This window comes from Haliotis rufescens, unplaced genomic scaffold (genome assembly GCF_023055435.1).
Source record: "Haliotis rufescens isolate VD_foot unplaced genomic scaffold, xgHalRufe1.0.p SCAF_11, whole genome shotgun sequence".
In the NCBI taxonomy this organism is placed as follows: Eukaryota; Metazoa; Mollusca; class Gastropoda; order Lepetellida; family Haliotidae; genus Haliotis; species Haliotis rufescens.
The window spans coordinates 8,952,537-8,977,526 of NW_025963791.1; the positions used below are offsets into that span (position 1 = coordinate 8,952,537).

Below are 24,990 nucleotides of genomic sequence, written 5' to 3' on the forward strand. Positions count from 1 at the left end.
ATGGAGAGTTGGAAAGAACTGTATATCACAGATCCTGACGTAAATCAATGAATTGGTGTTGGTCTAGATGTAACGTATTAACGTACTAGTTATTTATGTCGGTTATGACGCTCTTTTACAGCGTTCCTTCGACTGTCACACTTTTTCATTCCTTACAAAATAACCTTTTAACATCCATATAAAGCACTCTTAGAGATCACCGGCCCACTTCAACCCCACTAGCTATTTGCAGCTCTAATTACATTAAGACTTCGGAGATATAATATCTCAACGGACCATGGTTTGTTCTATATTTTGAACGAGCTACGCGTCCATCTATTGTTTCAGGTAATGAGTCATTTGGGTGCTGCTTATACAAAAGATTGTTTTTCACCCTAGAAGATTGGACTAAATAATTTTCCATCTTGTTCTGAGAACAGTGCTAATCCAATCAAGTTACCTCTTTGAGCAGAGCTTTCCAACTCTAATTTTTCTACATGTTGGACAAACGTTGTGTTTTTGGAAACAACATGGAAGCATATATTGATCAGCTGTAGAGGGAATCTTGCAAACACGAAACACATAATAGCCTTGTAGTCATCTCACTCTATTCGACAAGAAGACATCCGCCAGTGGCGCTCTTAACCTTTATAGCCATGTCAAGTATTTTGCCTCACTCCACTTTTGTTTTTTCAGGAATGGTGTCTGACAGACTTATATTTAGCAGGGAAGTGGATCCTCATGGCGTAGAAGACTAAATCTCTTCTAATAGCGAGTGGGTTTTCCTACCAGAAGCGACTCTAACTGCCGGGATATGTATCAGAAGCCAAGATTCCCCTAGCCGTTCTGGAAGCGCCTGGGTGATACCGTAGCCGATTCACAATACTATCTACATCATGCGACTTCCAAAGAATTTCCTTTCATGGATAACAGAGTTTATATTTTTATTATTGTGCGTGTTAATGTGTTGTATCGTCTCCGGAGAGCATCCCCATGTGCAACTTCATGCTTTGATACCGAGTCACTTTCATTGGTCACAGAGCTTTCAACGGGTTCTGGTCTCCAAGTTGATGTCCTATCGTCGGGACAGTAGGTACCGAGGGCTGTTCAGGGCCATTAATCTACACACTAATGTGACGTTTCTCAAGAAGGATGATCCTAAGGAGATTCTGAATTCATTCTGTGATTATGTGTTTCCCTACAATACTACAGCAATAATTCACGTCAACAATCCTTTATCATTCAGGAGACGGACTGCTGCTAGTCAGTATGTGCTAGAAATTGCTTCTTATTTTGGTATACCTGTGATATCGTGGGACCCAGAGTACCCAGGATCTTTGCACGTAAGTAGAATTTTTTAACTACCGTCATGTGTACATGACACTTTTATTCTATTGATAACAACTTTTGTAATGACTTTTCAGAGCTACTTCTTGTCCCTTCATCAGGTGAAAACTAAGGAAGCGTATAAAACGAATACCGCCATTGGATTCTCGTTTTCAGACGGTCGACTTATGATGTGATATTTGTGGGTTCGAATCCCGGTTCGCCCCGATTATGTTTCTAGGTTTGTCAGCACCATACCCGTGTTCGTGGGTTTCACCGAAGTGGTAAAGGTCTGAGGCCTGCATCACTTCGGGCTTTCCTCCCACATTAAGCTGACACGCCGTGATGTAACTAGAACACTGTTAAAAGCGGCGTTATACCCAACTCACTCTTGCTCACTGATATGATATGCTAACTCAAATACGTTGTTGGAGACAAGCGTTTTGATACAAGACTATTAAGTTTTTGACAATACATCAAAGATATATCTTCTTATATCGAATTAACATGGCTACCGAATTTATAACTACGGGGTCGAATTTTCATATTTTTTAAAAAGCAAAATATGTTCCCGAAAAGTAATTTGTCTACAAGTTTAATTACAAAACTTAACGTTCACGAGACATGCTGGATCTGAAATAATGTTTTGCGGGTAAAGAAAACATTGCTTATCCTCCTAGACATTTTAGTTGTGTGTCTCGAAGCGTTGAGTCAAAATATGTTGTCGCAAGCAAAATCACCAGTTTCCATCCAAATATTAAATGGTGTCTACTTGTTTTATAGGGATCCTATTTGCATTATCAATTATATATAATAGTTTTTGTGTACTATTGTTAAAGGAAAAGAATATCATCATCACAAGTGGAGTGGTACAAGTATCTGTATCATATGAAGCTGATTACAATGCATTATCTCTGTTACTTATGTTATGATGTATCACGAACAAAATATGTCAATATTTTCCAGGTTTAATGGAAATACTTGACCTGATATTTGAAATAAAAACGTAGGGTTATTTATCTTGCGAATAGGTTAAAGCAATTTTAAAGGTCCTATTTTACGACAGGACTTATTGTTTTGTTGGTTTAACGCCGCACCTAGCAATATACATGAACCAGCGATGTCACGGCTGCAAGTTAATGACGGAGTCTTGAGACCAGACAATTGGTATTATGAGCACTGTCCCTTGGCGCCTTGGTACCATAACACGCAATGAACCAAGTCACAGAGCCTGACCACCCTATCCATAGAGTCGCCTCATTTGACCAGCAAACGCTGCTGGGGCCCTTTTCTAACTCAGAATCCCCACGAGCCCCAAATGCATATTTCAGTAAGTAGCGCTATATTTGAGTCTCTTTGGCTTCCTTCTGTCCAAATGTTGCTGTATAATGATATACCCCTGTTCCTTTGTGGACGCCGTTGCCATGATCATCGCTAACTGTAGGTGATAGCATGGACAACGTCATATCTGAAGCTGAAAATAGGTGATACGTGGGTTTCGGTGACTTCGTCATATCCCTGATAACTAATTGTGGCTTAGGATGCTACAACGACGTCAAATCCATAGCTTAGTGTAACTGACACTGAGGGCGCTAGAATATATAGCTATAGTTATATAGTCATAGCAATAGTTCACTGTAGCTGATACTCAGGTTGCCAGAACGACGTCATTGCTATAGTTCCCTGCAGCTGTAGTTCACTGTAGCTTATATTCATGTTGCTACAACGACCTCATAGCCATAGTTCGCTGCAGCTGTAGTTCACTGTAGCTTATATTCAGGTTGCTAAAACGACGTCATAGCCATAGTTCGCTGCAGCTGTAGTTCACTGTAGCATATACTCAGGTGTAACTGACACTGAGGGCGCTAGAATATATAGATATAGTTATATAGTCATAGCAATAATTCACTGTAGCTGATACTCAGGTTGCCAGAACGACGTCATTGCTATAGTTCACTGTAGCTGACTTATACCCATGCTGCTAAAAGGACGTCATAGCCATAGTTCGCTGCAGCTGTAGTTCACTGTAGCTTATACTCAGGCTGCTAGAACGACGTCATAGCCATAGTTCGCTGTAGCTGTAGTCCATTGTAGCATATACTCAGGTTGCTAAAAGGACGTCATAGCCATAGTTCGCTGCAGCTGTAGTTCACTGTAGCTTATACTCAGGTTGCTAAAACGACGTCATAGCCACAGATAACTCTAGCTGATACTCTGATATAGCTAAGTCTACATCTTATCTAAAGCCGACTGTAGCTAACACCAGGGCTACTAGGATGACGTCATATCCATATCTATTATAGATGATTGTGTCATAGCCATAGTTCGCTGCAGCTATAGTTCACTGTAGCTTATATTCAGGTTGCTAAAACGACGCCATAGCCATAGTTCGCTGTAGCTGTAGTCCACTGTAGCATATACTAAGGTTGCTAAAAGGACGCCATAGCCATAGTTCGCTGTAGCTGTAGTTCACTGTAGCTTATACTCAGGCTGCTACAACGACGTCATAGCCATAGTTCGCTGCAGCTGTAGTTCACTGTAGTTTATACTCAGGTTGCTAAAACGACGTCATAGCCATTGTTCGCTGCAGCAGTAGTTCACTAGGCTGATACCCAGGTTGGTAGAACGACGTCATAGCAATAGGTCGCTGTAGCTGACTGATACCCAGGTTGCCACAACGACGTCATACCCATAGTTCGCTGCAGCTGTAGTCCACTGTAGCTTATACTCAGGTTGCTAAAACGACGTCATAGCCATAGTTCGCTGCAGCTGACTGATACCCAGGTTGCTAAAACGACATCATAGCCACAGCTAACTCTAGCTGATACTCTGATAGCTAAGTCTACATCTTATCTAAAGCCGACTGTAGCTAACACCCGGGTTGCTAGGATGACGTCATATCCATATCTATTATAGATGATTGTGTCTGATGTATTTGCCGTAAACAGCTGACTTTGGTATGTGCAACAGCTGATTACCCAGGACGTATACACCCTGTGGTCGTATGTGTTATTGTACTTGAAATGTATATTCCCAGACAACAAAGAAGCGTTCCGTTATGAGACACCGTCAGCAGCGAACTGTTACGTGATCGTGTTTTCCTTTCTCCTTCACTGTTTCCCTGTGCGGTACTATCCGATGTCACAACTAGGATTGCAAAGCTGGTATATATTCTCCGTGGGTGGCAGTGTTCAGTGCGTTCGGGCTTACTCCCCTAGAACTGAAGAAAATCACGGAGTCAACACTAAGGCTTGCACTAGGTTATTACTGGAACGATTTGTATACTTTCACGCTACGCCAGAAATTACAATTTTGTAAAGATGTATGTTTGTAGGTTACCTAAATTATTGCTTTCTTTGTGTCAGAGTTGTTCCACTTTCACGCGTTCAACTGTTAGATACTTGTTAATGGGACCGCAAAAATGTTAAATATTTGTTAGTAAGATCTCAGAAAAGTCAGATACTTGTTAATGGAATCTCCGAAAACTTAGATACCTGTTAATGGTATCTCAGAAAAGTTAGATACTTGTTAATGGGATCTCCGAAAAGTTAGACACTTGTTAATATAGGATCCAAGACAAGATAGACACTTGTTACAAGGACTCAAGCATTCTATATACTTGCTACTGGGATCCAAGACAAGCTAGATACGTGTTAATAGGATCCCAGACAAGATATACACTTGTTACAAGGACTCAAAGCAACCTAGATACCTGCTACTGGGCTCCCAGACAAGCTAGATACTTGTTACTGAGACCACAACCAAGCTTGGTACCCGTTAAAGAGACTCCAGGCAAGCTAGACTGTGGAAGAAGCAGTATCTGTTTCACAAGCAGGGCAAAGCGGAGAACCTTCTGTATCATATTGGAGGCAATAGTTTATCTGTTCATATTTGTCTCAGTAATCTTCACGGGCGTAATGTATTTATATTATTTTTCAACAATGGCGGTCTTTTTCTTCCCTATTACATGAGTGTCTATGGTAACCATTTCAGTGAGTGAATTTGGTTTTACGCCGCTTTGAGCAATATTCCAGCAATATCACGGCTGGGGACACCAGAAATGGGCTTCACACATTGTACCCATGTCAGGATTCGAACCCGAGTCTTCGGCGTGACAAGCGAACGCTTTAACCACTAAGCTACCCGACCGTCCCTGGTGACCTTTTCAAGGTGTAATCGGCCCAGTCGTCCAAGAAACTGTGCAGAGGTTGGTCCCTTCAGCTTAGTTGCGTGCCAGAATCCAAGGATTGTTGGTTCGAATCCCCTCCCCCCTTCCCCCCACTCCGCCACCCCCCCACCCCCCGAATATGTTTCTAGGTTTGTCAGTACCATACACGTGCTCGTGGCTTTCACAAGAGTGGTAAACGTCTAAGACCTACATCACTTCAGGCTCTCCTCCCACGTCACACTGAGATACGACTAAAATACACTTTAAGACCTCGTTCATCCTAGGTACATCCAAGGCAATTGGTTTGATTTGCCTTTTAAGCGTTCGTTCGCTATTTTTGAAGATCTGGGTTCGATTCGCCACACTGTTTGTGTGTCCTCTGTCGTGATGTGCCTGGATTTAGCTTTTAGCTGTGTGAATGCTGACACATCCGTTCAAAAACCGAGGCGTTTATTGGTCACGTTGAGTAGTTAGGTTTCATTAAGCTTTTCGTTTTGACGTGATTTTTTTTAAAATCGGGAAACACCATCATTCAATTTAGCCTCCCTGAAGCTTTTAAGAAAATAACCTTCTTAATGAATGTACACTTGGAATATGATGGCCCTTTATCGATTCCATTGAAAGAACAAAACCTATGTACAGATAGCGAGAGATTGGGAAAGATGGACTGAATGTATCCCCGATAGCAGTGGTAGGTTACATGCAACGGATGTGGATAGTTGCTTAACTGCTGAATCCGGTTTGTCGGGGATGCAAGCACAATGTTTAGCAACGAGTGCTACTATAAAAATGTATAATGAAACGTACTTGTTTTTGATCAATACGAAGCAATGTCTTTAACTGTGTACTATGGGGTTGGGAAATGTGAAAGCGAATATTAATATATATTTGACATTAGCCAGAACTCAACAGTTATATGACACATGAATAGTTACACGATAAATACACTAGGGAAGGCAGTGGTAAACATCATTACCATTTGTGCCAAACGAAAGTTGTGTTCCGCATTACCTCGTGGCCATTCCGAGTTAGAAGTGGTCCCAAGCAACCTTTTCTGGTTTTAAGTGTGTGAGTGAGTGAGTTGGGTATAACGCTGCTTTTAACAATACTCCAGTTATATCGCGGCGTGTCAGCTTAATGTGGGAGGAAAGCCCGAAGTGATGCAGGTCTCAGACGTTAACACTTCGGTGAAACCCACGAGCACGGGTATGGTGCTGACAAACCTAGAAATATAATCGGAGCGAACCGGGATTCGAACCCACAATCCTAGGTTTCTGGCGGGCCCAAGGGACGCAACTCTGCACAGCGAATCGCGGCGCCTTAGACGACTGGGCCACCCGTGCCCCCTCTGGTTTTAAGAGACGACTAAATGGATCCGGTGGTCAGGCTCGGTGACCTGGTTGATTGCGTGTCATCGTACCCCCACGGCGTGGATCGTTGGTCATAATATCAATCACTGGATTGTCTGGTCCAGACTTGATTATTTTTCGTCGAGCTGAGTGCGGCTTTAAACAACAAACAAACAATATGTCTTCTTGGTGTTTACATTAAAAGACTAGATGGATGTGATCATGTTTGTACCACAATCATATTGTAAAGTTACTTTTAGTTAGCACTGAATTTTGACAGACTCTCTTTTTTCTTTTTCTTTTCAGAGATTGTACCATGACATGTCATGTGCATACTCAATAACGATGTTTAACGGAAATAAGTAAAACGTTTTGTTACGAATACAGCCATCACTTGACAAACATTTTTCGTATATAATCAGGTTTCATCCAAGGTTCGTGACGGCACTGAAGGAGTTATCTCAGCACATGTAACTCGTAGCACGGGATTGATTTGATGGCGACATATTTAATAAATGTCAAATGATCAAAAGCTTCGAACTTACATATGACAAATATGACTCCAATAACAAGTACACTATTAATATCATATATTAAACGATGACAAAAATAGCTTGCTGGCCCTATTATTCAGTGCAGCTAACACTGTACATTGGACATCAACACCAATCATTATTCATCTTATATCGAATGCAATAATATTCAATCGTACATGTATTATAACTGACAGGTATTTGTTATTAATATGTCATTTGTGTCGCTTGTACTGAGATGTGAACGGCGATAAATACAACGGCAACCATTAGTCTCCGGCGTTCCTGTGTTGGGAACCTAACCTAGTTCTCAACATATCATTGAACACAATCATTGATTCAAGTGCCTTAATTAGGAAATGGATAGTTTGAAAAATGTTTCTCATTATCGTGCGGGTCATTTAAACATGCCGTGTGAACGGCATGCCTGTGTTTTCAGGGCGTTCGATTGTAATGTTTTGTGCTTACAGAGAAAATGTTTTTGAAAAAAAAGGCCTGGTGAGTTTGGCATTTTGAAAGTCGGTTTCTGGCTCATGTGTGTGATATAAAAACACTTGATACTATATATGGTGATACGGAGAGGTGGAATGTGGTTATTGCACTTTTATAGCGACGTGTGTGTGTGTGTGTGTGTGTGTGTGTGTGTGTGTGTTTGTGTAGCGTGTGTGTGTTTGTGTAGCGTGTGTGTGTGTGTGTGTGTGTTTGTGTGTGTGTTTGTGTAGCGTGTGTGTGTTTGTGTAGCGTGTGTGTAGCGTGTGTGTGTGTGTGTGTGTGTGTGTGTGTGTGTGTGTGTGTGTGTGTGTGTGTGTGTGTGTGTGTGTGTGTGTGTGTGTGTGTGTGTGTGTGTGTGTCTGCTTGTACAACCCCGGACTAATGTCAGCTTTATAGTGCTAGCCCAATGTGACACCATGCAATGGATAAAGCGTTCGCTCGTCAGACCGAAGGCCTGGGTTCAATTCCCCATATGGGTACCATGTGTGAAGCCCATTTCTGGTGTCACCCGCCGTGATATTGCTGGAATATTGATCGAAAAAAACATACTTACTCACTCACTTAACATGGATACGCCATTCAGACACAGTATACCGACTCCGAGCCGACCAGTCCTTGTTTCATCTCTTAATTAATACCGAGCGCCAGACAGGGTAACATGCACCATATTTTAACGTCTTTTGATATGACGCAGTTGGAGTTCGAACCACCGACCTTACGCTATCCGGACAGACGCTCTATCCACTTGACCACTGAGGCGGTCCCGTATGTATGGTCACTGAAGCTCTTCTCTGGTGCATTTACCACTGTAGGACAAGTGCTGTGTGGCCACGGGTGGCACAGTTGTCCACGCCGCAGGACTTCACTGTGCACGGTTGAGTCTCCGACAATCAGGAATTCTATTATCCTAGTTTATATCCCGTATATGCCCTGATAATTTATTATCCATTGAGAGAAAATCCCACGCGCATAGGTTGCACCAAATGACTAAGAACTGCATTGCTGGATTCCCAACTACATTATGACTTTATATTTTTTAAGGCAGCGTCAAACATTCAACACACAGCCGCATTGCGTATTTTCATCTGGTTACAATATGGTTAGCGCATTTATGCACGTTTTGTCACCTGTCAACTTGGTATGTGGTCAATTATCAGTCATGAACGGATTCAGTGATTTCTCTGTTATCCAATCTCTCTTAATACGCGATGTTCTATGAACTTACATGTACGTGTATGTTAAACAGTTTACGCGCATTCACATACCACTTTATGAATACGTATCATGATGAATATTATTGTACATATTATAGAATTTACTGCTTTGTTGTCAGAGTGTAATATATGAGTGATTTCATTTCTGGTTAATATATTTATATAAGCTACAGCTCAAACTTTATTCATATTTACTGAAAACAAGACAAAACGCAGTACATAATAGAATAGACTTTAATAGAAGTGGTAGGGAGTTAATTGACATAGACTTAGGCGTGTACCTTTTTACTGACGTCGTTAACTCGGAATGGTATGTCAGTTATGTGTACATTAATTCCAAATGTCTTTGCATGTGGCTAAGAATATTGGTACTTTCACGTTACAGTGAGTGAGTATGGTTTTACGCCGCTTTTAGCAAATTATCCAGCAATATGACGGCGGGGGACACCAGAAATGGGCTTCACACATTGTACCCATGTCGGGAATCGAACCCGGGTCTTTGGCGTGACGAGAGAACGCTTTAACCACTAGGCTACCCGACCGCCCCCTTTCACGTTACAACTTGTTACATCTTAGAACCTACGTATGTATTGAGATGTACAACATTTATCAATGCTTTCCAGTTTTATTTAATGTAAATGTGAGCGTGTCAGTTAGATTTTCGCCTCTTTTAGCAATATTCCATCAATAGCACAGCGGGGGACACCAGAAGTGGTCTTCACATATTATGCCTATGAGGGGAATCGAACCCGGGACATCCGTGTGACGACCAAACGCTTTAACCTCTACTCTACCCTACCGCCCGTATTGTTCATATGTTGATTAAATTGTACATTAAATTTCTACAACACGTAAAATGAAGCTTTGCTGTATGATCAAGTAACTACCTCCAAACACATCCGCCATGATACAGCCATAAACGGCGATCTGGAAATAGTCGGTTTGCCGTTGCAACTGTAGACAAAGCAACTTGCATGAATCAAAGCGTATTTCATAGCGACAGTAATCGCATGAAAAGTGCCCAGGAATGGTCAAAACATGTTTGATGACAGTGTTCGTTGATATTTGTCAGTATAAGTTGGTCTATTTTTCGTCACGATTATGTATATCCCCAAATCTTTCAAGTCAGGGATAATATTTGACTTCAAAGGACCTAGCACTGCTAATGCCCATCATAGGACGGGAACTGAGTATCGATGTTTCAGATTCATATCGCAGATCCACTACATGCTATCAAATAATGTTCCTGTATTCCCACAAGCCGGCATGCAGAGGCGCTGTTCTCGATATAACGCAAAAATACATAACATCAAGATTTAGTCTATAGCGAGGTCACCTTTTCATCGTGGTTCCTTAAACAAACAAGAAAAAACCCAAAATCAAATTTCATGAATCCTCGTTTAATTAAATACATTTCATACAAACTTCTGATGTCGGACATGTATCCCTATAAAGCATGTCTGTTTCAGTAGCTGAAATTCATCTTCCCGAGGCAAGAGAGTTAACTGACTTTAAAAGTCCAGTTTCCACCCTTGCAAAACTAGGCTAGAATTCCTGGGCTTGATCGTCGCGCCACCAGTGGTTATTACGAGTTATGTCCCTTCTTAGCCTCTCATGTAGACCAATCAGATTCCATCACTTGCATTTGTTTCAAACAAAATGGCGGCGCCCAGTCAATACGATCTGATCGATAAACACGATCTAAATTGTGATAAAATGTGTCTTACATCGCGAAGTGCATCAAATCACGCGAGCACCTTCATTAAAAACATGAAAAGGTTTTGAAAATGTCTGTTGACAACGAGTTGGCGTTGCACATGTTTTGCTAATCCTGCAATCGACCGAAATCTGCACGACAGTTAACGAACCGGATTTCGATTTCGTTGCGCAATTTTGATTGAAATATGGAAAGACTCGTTAGTCCAGCCAAAATGTGACTCCATAATACCAGCCTAGTTCGGCAAGGGTGGAAACTTGACTTTTAAAATTTTCATCATGGCGTCCTGAACCAGTGACTTAAAGCACGAGTGCATATCCTCAACATCGGTGTATGATTACTCGCAATCAACCTAATACAGCCCGACTATCCCGTTTCAGCTTTCGAGGAAACGACCGACCATGAGGTACTGGGGATCTTATCTGACCCGGAAACCCCACAGGACGGTTTCTGATAGTGATAAAACATAATGACGTCGTTTTACTTCAGTGCTCAGACGTCTAAAAAACATTTACCTCCATTTAGGTACTTACAGCCATAAGCCATGCCATATGGCGTCCACTATCTATATTCGCTTGATCCTAGAACCACAGGCTCCTCGCTCCGCACGACTAAATGCCTGGATTCAGGAAGAGACATGTTGAGTTTTCGCGACGCTGGGAATGACACAATGGCGCGTCGTGATGGATATACAGACTTTAGCGAAGCTATATCATTCCGTACAGATACTGAGACAGAGATTCGAGGCTTTATGTTTCAACAGGAAAGTTACATTTAAGCTATCATTTACAGACTACCTCATAACCGACTAAACATTGCTATGTTGGTTGAAGCATTCATGGTTTATGTATCTGTTCTGGCGCTAGGAATCCGAGCTAACAGCAACCTTCTGTGTAAAGAGCATCAGGAGATGGATGTTATTGCCCTCTAACCGTTCCGTGATATATGGCATGCCAGTCTCTGAAAAGTAATGTTACACTATTATCGTTACACTTCTTTTAGGTTACAGTGTGGATGTATATTTGCGACTGGATCAAAGGGCAAACACTCCATGGAACATAGGGTCTGTGTGTGATTATAGAATGGTTGCACGTATCCCAGTATTCTGTTCAACTTAAGTAAATCATCAAGCCATATCCAATGGCTTGAAGACCTAAAGAAACACGTGACCTTAATACTTCACAGAGAAATTCCATACTGAATACGTGTTATACCTACTAGTTAGGACATGCGTGATGAAGCTCAAAGTAGCACGGTAACGTAGGCCTCGTTTATGAATTAAGCAGCGCGTGGGATGGGAGATCGATGGTTACCTTTAAGCAGTAATCAGGACATGCAGCGTTGTTTCCTACACACAACACACAGACACAGTATACAGACTCCGAGCCGGCTTGTTCTATCTCCTTCATGTCGAGTGCCAGACTGGGTAACATATCTACATAGTAACACTAGAGTCTCTTCAATTTGTCTAGACTCGTATTAATTACTTTCATGGGATAATTACCGTTTTTAAACCAAGAATAGAATGAGAACAAAGTGCAGCTGACACGACTTTGTAATTTCAAACCTTTTAAAACTAAGTTACTATAACATAATGGTAAAGAAGAATATTTACTTAGCGTAGATTCGTCAAAACAAACAACAGTTGTGTAACTGGGTAAGTGGCAAGACCTCTTGGCAGAGAGAGTATAATTTCTAAGCGAACTGTTCAATGTTGGTGCCTAAAAATACTTATTTACTTAATCTTTAAACACATTAACTTAATTGTGAATATGTTTACAAAATAGTATTACAGAAACACCAGCCAACACACACAAAACCATGCTTGTACAGGCACGATCTATGTCGTTGAGATGTATTTCTTCCCGTTTTACCTACACGATAGTGATACAGTTGATGCTAAGAAAACAAACATACTGATAAGACATTTTCTGGGTTGATTTGATGAGTAAACATTTTCCAAAAAATGATTTCTGGAAACCTTGTAGGCTTGTTACACGCTCTGCCACCCACCCACAATTCTGTACATACAGACTTAAGGTTCTTACCTGTTTGGAACTCATATCCTTACTTACTTAGGTTGACATAGATGGGAGATGATAGAATCCAGATTTGGGCGATAGCACGAAGGGTAACAAAGCATCAATCTTCTGAATATGTTTATGCTAATGTATCCTAACACAATCACCATGCCTTGGTTATGGTTCAACGTGGTTCAAGAGGTCCTCAGCGTTTACAAAACTGGTTGCTACTCTAAAAAGTACGCTCCTGTAACGTATATACTTCTCCGTCTCTCATGTCAAAGGATCAGAACAATTTGTCAAAAATGAATTCAATATGTGAAATGATGTACATCCTCATGTGCAAATATGAAAATTGTGGATGAGGCATTTAGGGTTGAAGTATCTGTATCGGCTTTTCTGTTCGAAAATGCAAAATAAGGGAAACGGGACTAGTTTAGTTTAGGCTGCAGGTATATCGATGATCTGATATCGTTCAATTGTAGTCAAATAACCATTACCCTTCCACTACCCATCTGAACTTGAAATATAGGAGACCAAGGAAACCGCCTCATCTGTTTTATATTTACGAATACACTACGGTTGTAACGATTTCACAGGGACCAGTAATTTTAGTTCGTTATAAGCTCAATTCGTCATAAACAGTTCGTTATATCCGTCAGTTGGTTATAAGCGTGTTCGTTATAAACGTATTATACTGCAGATTTCCGCATTACGATTCAGAATGACAATAAACTATCGACAAAACAGTAAGACAAGAAGGATGACTTCATCTTTCCAAAAGTCAACTTTCGCTTTATAGCGATCAATATTCCAGCAGCTCCAGACTTTGGTGTCTATATTTCACTACATTTGAGGTTCAGTCTGACATGCGCCTTTTTCGAAGATTCTTGATCAAAGGTTGTTTGATCAGGGTTGCAACAGTCAAGGTCTTAGTGCAATGTAAAAAAGGTTTATGATAGACATGTGTTCCCGTTTTTGTTCAGGTCAACACTTGACTTGCCTTTGCATGTTTTTGTGACGGGTGCCAACGAACGCCTGGTATCATCGCCATCTGATATTGATTTATCAACACATGCTTATGATGCGTATCGTACATTGGACGTAGGATTATTGAAAGTAACGTTCGAACGTGTATGAATGGCACATTTTTGCCCTTATTTATGCAAACTAAATAATACACACAATCCAACTGAATTACATTTAAACCTCGTAGGTCCGGCAGCCAATCTTCTTGGCGATTGTCAACTTGTCTATAGACTATATATTAAAAGCTAAGGCTTAATGACAAAGTAACTGTACCACGCACCAAAAAGAAGCTGGTTTTATCATTTGGTTCATGTACATGTATATAATTAGTTAATCTGGATATTGGGTTTCCCGGACGTTCACTGGGAACGGTAGCTTTCAGGTATCGACATTTACATCCTTGTAGCGTTGCTTGCTTCTCATTGTTATGCATTTATTCACATTAATCCTTAATCACATATTATGGTTACAAATGAGTAAATGCGTTTACTTAATATATTTCCATTATTTACCAAAACACAGAACGTTATGCAATGCTGCTGGTGAGATATAGGTTATTCGTCGTGCAAAACTTGAGGGAGAGTTAATGGTACTTATTCTAAATGTCATGAATATTCTGCCATCAGATCCAAATAGGCGCCATACGTTAATTATATACACGAGAATAGATGAGAGTAGCCCACCATATTGTCTTAATAATGGTACTCAGCCAAACGGTTAACCAAACAGGTACGTGCAAGTAGACGACAAGGCGAAGCAGGAGAGGTTGGTGATGATGGTGTTGTTGTATACATCTGAGCTAGTCATCACGTAGATGCCTTCACGAAAACCGCAGAGGCAAATCGGATCACATGTGTAAGTAACGCGCGGTGAAGATGAAAGATGACCCGACCATAAGCGAATGCTTATCTTGACGTGCAATAATAAGATGTCCCGCTACGAAATAACGCTGTCAATTTTCTCTTAGAAGCCATGTGTTGTGAATATTATCTGTTGCATACATGCGTGAAATTGCTTGAGTCAAGAGTCTGCTCACATAAAATTTTAAATGGGGCATTATGTGACGATAATAACAAAAACTAAACCAATTGGAATTGTTATTCTTGAAGATGACACATTGATCATAGGTAATCGTTTGATCGCTGTATCATATTTACGCCACACAGCAGAGAAAGAAGCAATTTAGAACTCCAAACAAATCACCCTACGTGTATATTTATATCCTCAGGATTCCATATATTTTCTTTTTTTGTGCTATAAATGTCCCACACGACATATGACCAACACTTTACACACGTCTTCTACACGCAAAAGCGTAGAAAACGTACATCTCCAATATGCCTTTCCAAATTGCATTACATGAATCACTATATATACGATGATCGGTAACTTGGAAACTGAAATTGTATGTACTTTCTAAAAGATGAAGGTAATACTTCCATGATGCCAGACGCTGGCAAATGCCATAGTTGTGTGAACCGGAGAAAATTGACACCATAATGACTATTTTCAAAGGGAAATGATTAGCTGCAGGGACACCACCATCATTTCAAATTATCAGATTCAAGTTTCAATTTGTAAGTTTTGTAACTGTCTGACACACACGTCTCTCCGCCATGAATTATGATGACTATTGTGTTGAGATTAGGGGAAGTGTGTTTCCAGTTTATTAGGTTTCCTTTGTTGCTTTAATGTGATTGCTCCAACTTTAGTTGAGGACTTCACCGCAAATTGAACGCACGTTGGTTGCTTTAAGTTAATTTACACACGAACACAAATCAAAATGCCCTTTCTCCTTGGAAATGTAAAATATAAAAAACAACCATTGTCATGCATGTACACATAGTAGGCGAGGTTTAAATGTCATAAAGCAAGTGGGCGACAGTACGTGTATTGTGGTAAAACATACTCTGTGAACACAAGTGTTGGTCGAATATGCCATCAGAACAGAGCAGAGAAGTAGCCTGCCTATATGATCTCCACGTATGATTAAATCCAGTTCAATATCTTTATGGATCCTTATGGATCCATTATGTTCATTGTACCCACAGACAACGATTAAATAGGTTTGGATTCTCGTTCTTATTTAAGTAGATAATAATGGTGACAGCTTTTTACGGATTGACTGTCGGTTCATTTCTCGTCAGCTTCATAACAGTAAAGGGAGGTTGGGTAACCTAATGGTTAAAACATTCGCTCATGACGCCGAAGATCCGGATTCGATTCCCCACATGAGTACAATGTGTGAAGCCCATTTCAGGTGTGCCTTGCCGTGATATTACTGGAATATTGCTAAACGCGGCGTAAAACCATACTCACTCACTCATAAATGTAAACATCAATGACTGTTACATTTCAATTATGACTGTGTTCATCCTAAGTGAAACAGGGAAGTGCACACACGCCAATCCCATTGATTGATTTGTTGATTGATCTGTATTTCAAAAAGTACATCAAATAAGTTACATAAGTAACAAGACATATGTGAAAAAGAAATGCTATACGCTATGTATTATACTTATTTACAATGTACAGATACATTTGATGGTCCAATCCCCTGGCCGCCTGACACCAAAAGATTTTACCAAAGTTCCTGCGCTATATAACGCGACGTTAAACCCATTTCACCTTGCACAATCAGAAGAGGCCAGCGCTAGATTAGCAGCTGTGATAGGGTGCGGTTGACTCTCGTCTTCTAAGGTTCACTGTAGTACATCATCATCAAATCATGATTCAAACGAACAGAAAAAATGCAATACATAGTCACCCTCAATCATTCAGGATAGTGAACACACAACATCCCCCATATTTTTTCTGAATATGTCAAGCCATCCTCATACATGCACGATACACTACAAACTATCATCCTCAGTTATCCAGGATAATGCATACACTAGGCTATATAGCCTGAATGTACATGTATACACTAGTACCCTGCATATGTCAACCCTATTCATCATGAGTAAGAACTGTACCATATTCTTCGATATACGCTGAATGTGTCATATCCACTCTCATTTATACTAAATAACTCAAATTACCCGTGAAGATCCGAGTTGGAATGTGTTCAGCAAACCCATGCTTGTCGTAAACGGTGACTATGCTTACCGTACATGTAATGAATATGCTAGACGGTCAACAGGATAGGGTGATCAGGTCCACTGACTTGGCCGATGCATGTAATCCTATCCCAATTGCGTAGGTCGATGCTAATGATGTCCTTCATTGGATTGTCTGGTCAAGACTTGATTGTTTACATACCGCTGTCACATAACTGGAATATTGCTAAGTGCAACAACAAACAAACAAGCATTCCTCAAGTGATCTTACTTGTCGCCATCTTCAATCCTTCAAACAAATGCACCTGTCTCAGAGAGTGTTACGTCTTTAATACCCAGCCCATTCAACCCTGGTACTCTTGACAGTTTGACTTCATACATACTCGTATACCAGTTCTCATTAAATAAGAAGAAATATGTCTGTGTTCGTATAATGATGTTCAGTGTAAGCAATTACCAGTTCGTTTGGGCAATTTCGTTTCCAAAATATGTTGTTTCTTAATTAGCCAACAAAATAGAAAGGCTGTGATTGTTGATTAGCCTCGAATCTCCACATCTAGGATATCTAGTTTGATTGGTTTATGATTGGCTTTTGGCTCATCCAGATTATTAAATCATATTTCCCAAAACATTCAGGGTATATGCATGTGAAAACACCATGTCCTTACCGACTGAAGAATAAACATAGCAAAGTTCATCAGAAATGATAACAGTCATCGTTGATTTAAACCCATATTTTATGATATGAACTTATGCCTATATATACAAGTAAAAGACATAAGTGAAACTTATATTTGCAAAGGAAAACATTTTCCACATCATAATTAGACTACTTCCCAAACGGCGTTACGTGGGTAGAGCACGTTATACTGATGCCAAAACCAGTAAGGAGCTCTGGAATAAAATGATTCATGGAGAAAATTGAAGTGGTCGTTTTTTCCTCCTCTAGCTCTATCTTTTCGTGCATATCATCACCTTTTAAAAAGTAAATGCCAGAAGATGATTTCAATATTACTGTAAAGGTTTTGTTACCAGTAATTGGTTTTACGACAAGATGTCATTTTAATTATGTATACTGAGACGATTGGGATTTTTAATTATGTCGTGGGCGTTTTTGTTGGTACTTCTGTTTAGGAGATACCGTGCAAGCTGATCTGTGACTCAGTAAAGTCTGTAACGTCATATTCGTTGACATTTGTTATTGACAAGGAAATCAGAGCCGCGAAATACGTTTTTACAAGCCAAAAATACTTAGATGTTGTCATAAACCTTCACACGATAGAAGAGCTTACATATTATTCAATTTTTTGCGCGGGAAGTCTCAATGCTGACTCCTATATCAAAGACCTTATCAGTTTTTTGAAACAAAAACCAGCATCCATTTACACGTTTATTTTCACTTTAAATAATGACATATTGTCAATGAACTGTATAACGATGGAATAGTTGGGGAGAAAACAATATAAGATCAACGTCATGTTATTGATTTTCTAAATATGCAAATGTTATCATGAGGAGAAATGTCAGATACTGACCTTTTTATGTACCAAGTTTCACAATGACATAGACACATTGCACAAAATTAACGTGGGCACACATGTGGGTAGTCTGTTTAATATGTTCATATACACTCAGCACTTGATACCAACACGTAGCATCTGCCGAAGGTTACTGTCAGTAATTGCATAGTGTCATACTCTCCAAGGCGCTATGTTAGATTAGTACCGATGAACAACCATGTTATATATATATACTGAACCAAATTAAAAACTTCACAATCCTAAAAGTTTAACATTTTGACCAGTTATCATTGGGGGCCCTTATTGTGTATTTAAACAGTAATTGCCACGTATTGTCTTCAGATAACAACCGTTTTTGTGCAGGTGAATCGATCAAAATCATGTGCACAGCACTATAGTGGCAAAAGTGGTTTTTCACGTGCAACTGGTCACGTGGCCATAATACCGCACGTGTTTTCAGCCATACTTGTAAGCAGTCATTAACAAAAAAAGAAAAACACAAGAAAACAAAAGTCTTTACGGCCATTTGTCATGCCACGCCTTTCAAATGTGCAACGTGAACGTGCCATCGGCATGTTGCAGACGGGAACGTTCGTAGCTGAAGTCGCAAGGACGATGGGTTGTAGTCGACGGCTTATTTATGATTTACAGACGCGTCTACAGCAAACGGGTACCACCGCTGATCGCCCTCGGCCAGGTCGACCACGTGTGACGTCACATGCAGAGGATCGTCAGATTGTCTTACGTTACCCCCGTAACCGATTTTTGACGGCTACATCAACCAGAAATGAACTATATAGGGGTAGACTGAGTGCGCAAACTGTTCGAAACCGCCTGAGAACTGCTCACCTTCAAGCCCGACGGCCATACTGCGGGCCGATTCTGACTCAATTACACAGACGTCAACGTCAATTGTGGGCACAGCGACACTTACGATGGACTCAGAGGAATTGGAATCAAGTCGTCTTCAGTGATGAATCCCGATTTAATCTTCGATTTGCTGATGGTAGGGCGAGGATGTGGAGGCGCCGTTATGAACGTTACGCCCAGTGTTGTGTACAGGAAGTTGACAGATTTCGAGGCGGGAGTGTCATTGTGTGGGGTGCTTTCTGTGGCAATGCACGTTCCAGGCTTCTTGTCATCCGTGGCAACCTCAACGCTGCTGCTTACCGCGACCAGGTACTGGCACCAGAACTTCTGCCTTTTATGTCAGCACATGGACCCGGTTTGATCTTCCAACACGACAATGCCAGACCCCAAACAGCAATTTTGACAAGGAATTTCCTTCAGAATGCCGGAGTCAACGTCATGGACTGGCCTTCAAGGTCTCCCGACCTCAATCCTATCGAACACGTCTGGGATGCTCTGGGCAGAAGTCTGCGCACTCTCCAGAACCAACCACAGAATTTGCAAGATCTTGGCACCATTTTGCAGCAACAATGGCGTCGTCTTCCCAATCATGTGTTCACAAGCATCACAAGGTCCATGCGGAGGCGTTGTGTGGCAGTTGTCAACGCACATGGTTGCCATACACGCTATTGAACTTGTGTGCCATCAGATTCTCGTGATTGGGGCTTATGATTTAAACTGTTGATGTTATTACCGAATACCGTAGGTGCTTGGAACAAATTATGGTTACCACCGTTAATTAAAATCCTTCTTTGGACATTAATGATTAAAAATTACCTTCTCTGATACATTTGTCCGTCCGTTAAAAATGTGAAGTTTTTAATTTGACTCAGTACATATCCTATGACATACAGTGTCGTTTATCACTTGTGACGGAATGCTTCATATTTATTGCTCAGCCTGGTAATGACATATCTTGATATACATTCTAATTCGAAAGATCATCTTTCGGTTATTTTAATGTCCCTAAAGAGAGAATGTGCATTATCAAATAGTTAGCTGTGATCGAAAATGTATTATGTAAAGTTTAATTGATAATTTAAGTTTTTTTATGAATAAATTAATTGGTTTGAACATGACTGACTTCCATTTAGGCGTATCAGCTGCTCAAGAGATAACAGGTGAGGTGAGGTGAAATGGGGTTTAACGTCGCGTCCAAGATTATCGCACTTATAAAGGGACGTGCATGCACGTATATGTGTGTGTGTTTGCTTGTACTAGTCCGTACTGATGCTGATGCCGATTTATAGTGCCAGCACACTGAGATAACATGAATACCCCACTCAGACACAGTATATTGACTCCGAGCCGACCAGTCCTTGTTTTAGTCCCTTAATGCCGAGCGCCAGACAGGGTAACAACAAGTACAATTTTTTAACGTCTTTTGGTGTGACGCGGCTGGGGATCGAACCCCGGACCTTCCGCTTTCCGGGCGGACGCTCTACCATTAGACCACGGAGGCGGACCAAGAGATAACAAACGCCATGAAACAAAATTAACTCCATAAATGACCATCTGACATTATTTTGCCTTGTCAGTGTGGAACTAACGTAGAAAGGAAGTCAACAGTTTGTGAACGGGCCAGACACTTACGATAAAGGGAGACAATTTGAGGGGAGGTAACTCTTGTATGACAAGAGTTTACTCAAAGTGTTATGTTCACAGCAATGAAATGTCAAGTGTTATGTTCACTGCAGTGAAATATAAATTGGTATGTTCACTGCAATGAAAATATCACTTTTCTCAATTTCGGAAAACTCAGTCTTTCACACTTAAATACATAATTAAAGAACCTCCTTAAATCGGAACTATTTCTAGCCCTAAATCTATATGGTCACACATCTGGACATATATAATCTCTGAGTAAGGAAACATACTGCCGGGCAAATGAAAATATACACCCATGCTTGATGGTGGCTAAAATTAAACAATCAAGAAATGGTTATTCAATGGTGATTTATTTGATACAGGTATAATAGTTTTGTTTAGGGTCCAAAGTTTGCAAAGTTTCGGCCACTGTTCACGTTACTAACGTTCGCCTAGTTGCTTTGTGATAACGTTTGTAATTTGTTGGTCAAATCCATTGTTTAAGTGCACACTTTATTTTAGGTATAACAGTAAATATTAGGGTTGACGTTTTGTGTACGCGATTTAATACCGAACACGTAAGGGAGAATATGTCTACAGAAGTTTATTCAACCAGCTCCTCCTACTCAACCTCACCTAATGTTCCAGTATCACCGATGACCTTACATGCAGTTATCACCGTTTCCCTGCAAAGGACCACCATTCTGCCCATCAGATTGAAACATGTTAATGACATTTACTTCAATACTTAAGTCATCCATCCATGTGTAGTCACGCGTTAAAATGTCTGAAAAAATGCATAGTTTAGTGTGCTTTGTTCACAGTTGTCAATATCAGAATCGAGTGTCTATTTGCCCATTAAGTGATGAAGACGCGGTGAAATTCTATGATGCCCCGTGCGTGAATGTTTAGTGTTATGCTTCATTTAGAGATAACATAATTATTGATAAAGAGATTCTACTGTGGTTAGTCATAGCCTTGCTACAAACAAGTTTCCAGAGGGGTGGTACGTGATCTATTCATGTATTGATATGACCAATCCCAAGGGGGTTCATATGTCTGTTACAGAGAAGTTCAGAGCGGTAAGGTTACGTAACCTATTTCATTTCAATGACATGTGAAGTGTAAGTTACATTATTTACAATGTTCACTGACATTCACACTGGTCCGACCGGAGCTATAAAACCACAGCAATTACGACGTAGAATAAAATTTATGCTTGCAAATTAAATTGAAAATGTTGCATTGGGGATTTTACGTGCGCTTTACAATTGTCGCAATTTGTTTTGTTTCAGACAATGCAAGAAGCCCGCACTTTACAAATCGCACCTACCATCCAACATCAAACTCAAGCAATGCTCAAGCTTCTAACGCGCTACAACTGGACAGACTTCGCTGTAGTGACGTCTGAAGTGGCAGGACATCAGGATTTCATCGCATCAATCAGATCATTTGTTAAACGAACTCACGACGCTCCTGAATTTACAGCAGATGGCAAAAGGCCTGTGAGGCAAGTTGGTTCTCCAGCAGTTAAAGCCGAAATACCCATAAAAACAACCGTTTGGCGTTACCAATATATGCACTCCCTGTAGTGTGTCTAAGAAACGGTCTCTTTGATGTTAACTGTGTTATGGGATGGCTTCGTCATGTCAGTACATTTAAAGGGTGGGTACATGTGTATGTTGAAACAATGAAACTGCTCCACTAGAGCCTTGTATTGGCAACGATTCAATGGTGCAAAATGGCATTGCTAGAAACTACGATACCGAATGCTTTAGGCACGGTGGCGTTTTGGTTAATATAATTAAGGAAAACGTTATAATTTGTTGGGAATCATTGCATATCAAGCTAACAACAAATACAGGTCCCATGAAGCCCTTGACTGGCATTTAAGAGTTGGCTTCACAAAGACAGGAATCGTCTTATGGATTCAACTGCGTTATTGCTTCTGACGGCGTCTCAGGTGACTTCTTGGCTCTGAAGCGAATGACTGGCCTGCTACAAGTTAATTTGTATACTGTCACGTTACAACGTTTCATGTCTTTAAATAACGGCCTCGGGGTTATAATGACTTTGAACTTGTCTTTGAGGACACATGGGCCCCGTTCCACAAAGAGATCTTAGCGCCAAGGCGATCTTAGCTCCAATACATTGGCTTACGATATTCGGAGCTTTAAGATTGCCATCCACCCTGATGCCATCTCCCTCCAATAATATAACACGAGACAAGCGTTGTTTCAAAATAATATTATTGCATCCTTGAGTTATTTCTTCACGTCTATATTTTCAAATTCTAGATACTAAAATGTATGTCGTTGCTCTATACAGTGTTACGAGTCGATTCACAAATTGAAATAATATGTTAACCAAGAAAACTGTATGTAAAAGAATTTAGTGTTAAACCAACAAACAACCAACAATTGTATTACATAGTTAACTAGGTTTACAAATCAATAAAACTACTGCACAGCAATTACAATGGCAGTATGCAATAGAGTTTGGGTACAATTTTCAATGACAATATCAAAAAACAAAATATGACGGCAGTGGTGATATCAATAAGGTTCAGTGATAATAATGTTCACCTATCCGCAACAGTGATCAAGCTTCGAAGATAGGTCTTGGCTTGGAATCCCAGGTGATTTTCACATAATAACGGGTCTTGATGTAATGTATGATGAAATGTGAGATGAGAGGGGACGCACCCGCTCCGTTTTTATAGTCTAACCAGCTTCCAACACCTTCTACACTGTATCAGACCAGTCCAGTGTCACTTGAACATAGAGTATTCCACATGTTTCGCTTAACTTGCACGCATGCCCTTCCGGAAATTTACAGATAATTCGAGCATCGACATATAATACCTTCCTCACCACTGCTTACATTAAATAGTACTACATGCCTGACAACTGATCATTGTCCAAATACAATGCAATGAATTCCTACTGAATCTCAACGGAAACAATGTAATACAGTTTCAAACATTGTTCATCACTGCCATATAACAACATGATATTCTTCAAGTGCTAGTGCATGGTGACATAAAATCATTTACGATAAAACATGCTATATTCTGATCATTGTTCTGAAGGTTTGTAAGTGCAAAAGGTTTAGAATTACATTGTATGTGCTGAATTGAAAGCTGACTACTTGTGTAATGTTATAATGGAATAATGGATGGGTTGTGCACAGAAGCGCAATTTTCCGGAGGCCTAAGGTGAGGTGAAATGGGGTTTAACGTCGCGTCCAAGAATAGTGCACTTATATTGCGACGTGCATGTACGTGTGTGTGTTTGTGTGGCTGCTTGTACTAGTCCGGACTGATGCCGATTTATAGTGCTAGCTAACTGAGATACCATGCCGCAGTTGAACATGAATACCCCACTCAGACACAGTATACTGACTCCGAGCCGACCAGTCCTTGTTTTAGCCCCTTAATGCCGAGCGCCAGACAGGGTAACAACAATTACCATCTTTTAACGTCTTTTGGTATGACGCGGTCGGGGATCGAACCCCGGACCTTCCGCTCTCCGGGCGGACGCTCTACCACTTGACCACGGAGGCGGTCGGAGGCCTAAGTATCACATCAGAGTACTCTATATGCTTGGATTATAATGCACCAAGCCTTATAGTTGTAGTTGGACATAACCAAACTGTTGTAGATGCATGCTCAAAGCGTTGGAAATTCCTGTATCTACTGTAACATTTAACAAGTGGTAAACTTGTTATTTCAAATTACAAAATGATATGGTCTAAATGTAACATAAGGCAATAAAAACCGTAAAATGGGATTCATACGATTTTAATTTCAATTTATCAACCAATATTGTTCACCACATTAGGCTTAAAATGTATTATTGATATATAAATATGATATTATGTGCACCATATGTGAACTCATTTTTCTATTTATTCAGTACACACATAGAAATCCTTGAGCAATGATAATTGAATTCAACAATAAGGATGATTACATTGTTATAGGAACATGATTATGCTGTCTAACGAGACAAATACATACTAATCTTCTTCGTTTATTGCATCTTTGTCAGGGAATCAGATTAATAACCTTTTCTGGAGCATCAAA

At 40.4% G+C, this 24,990-nt stretch overlaps 1 protein-coding gene across 4 annotated transcripts in view; it reads left to right on the top strand.

Moving 5' to 3' along the window:
- The window catches only part of LOC124146379 (glutamate receptor ionotropic, NMDA 2A-like), a 208,535-nt gene that overhangs the window by 153,503 nt on the left and 30,042 nt on the right, over positions 1-24,990 (top strand). For all 4 annotated transcript variants that reach the window (XM_048392187.1, XM_048392188.1, XM_048392186.1 and 1 more), the window contains 2 exons: positions 676-1,322; positions 22,199-22,413. In XM_048392187.1, the coding sequence (XP_048248144.1) occupies positions 876-1,322; positions 22,199-22,413 (662 nt within the window). In that variant the 5' untranslated portion in view covers positions 676-875. The remainder of the gene's footprint in view (positions 1-675; positions 1,323-22,198; positions 22,414-24,990) is intronic.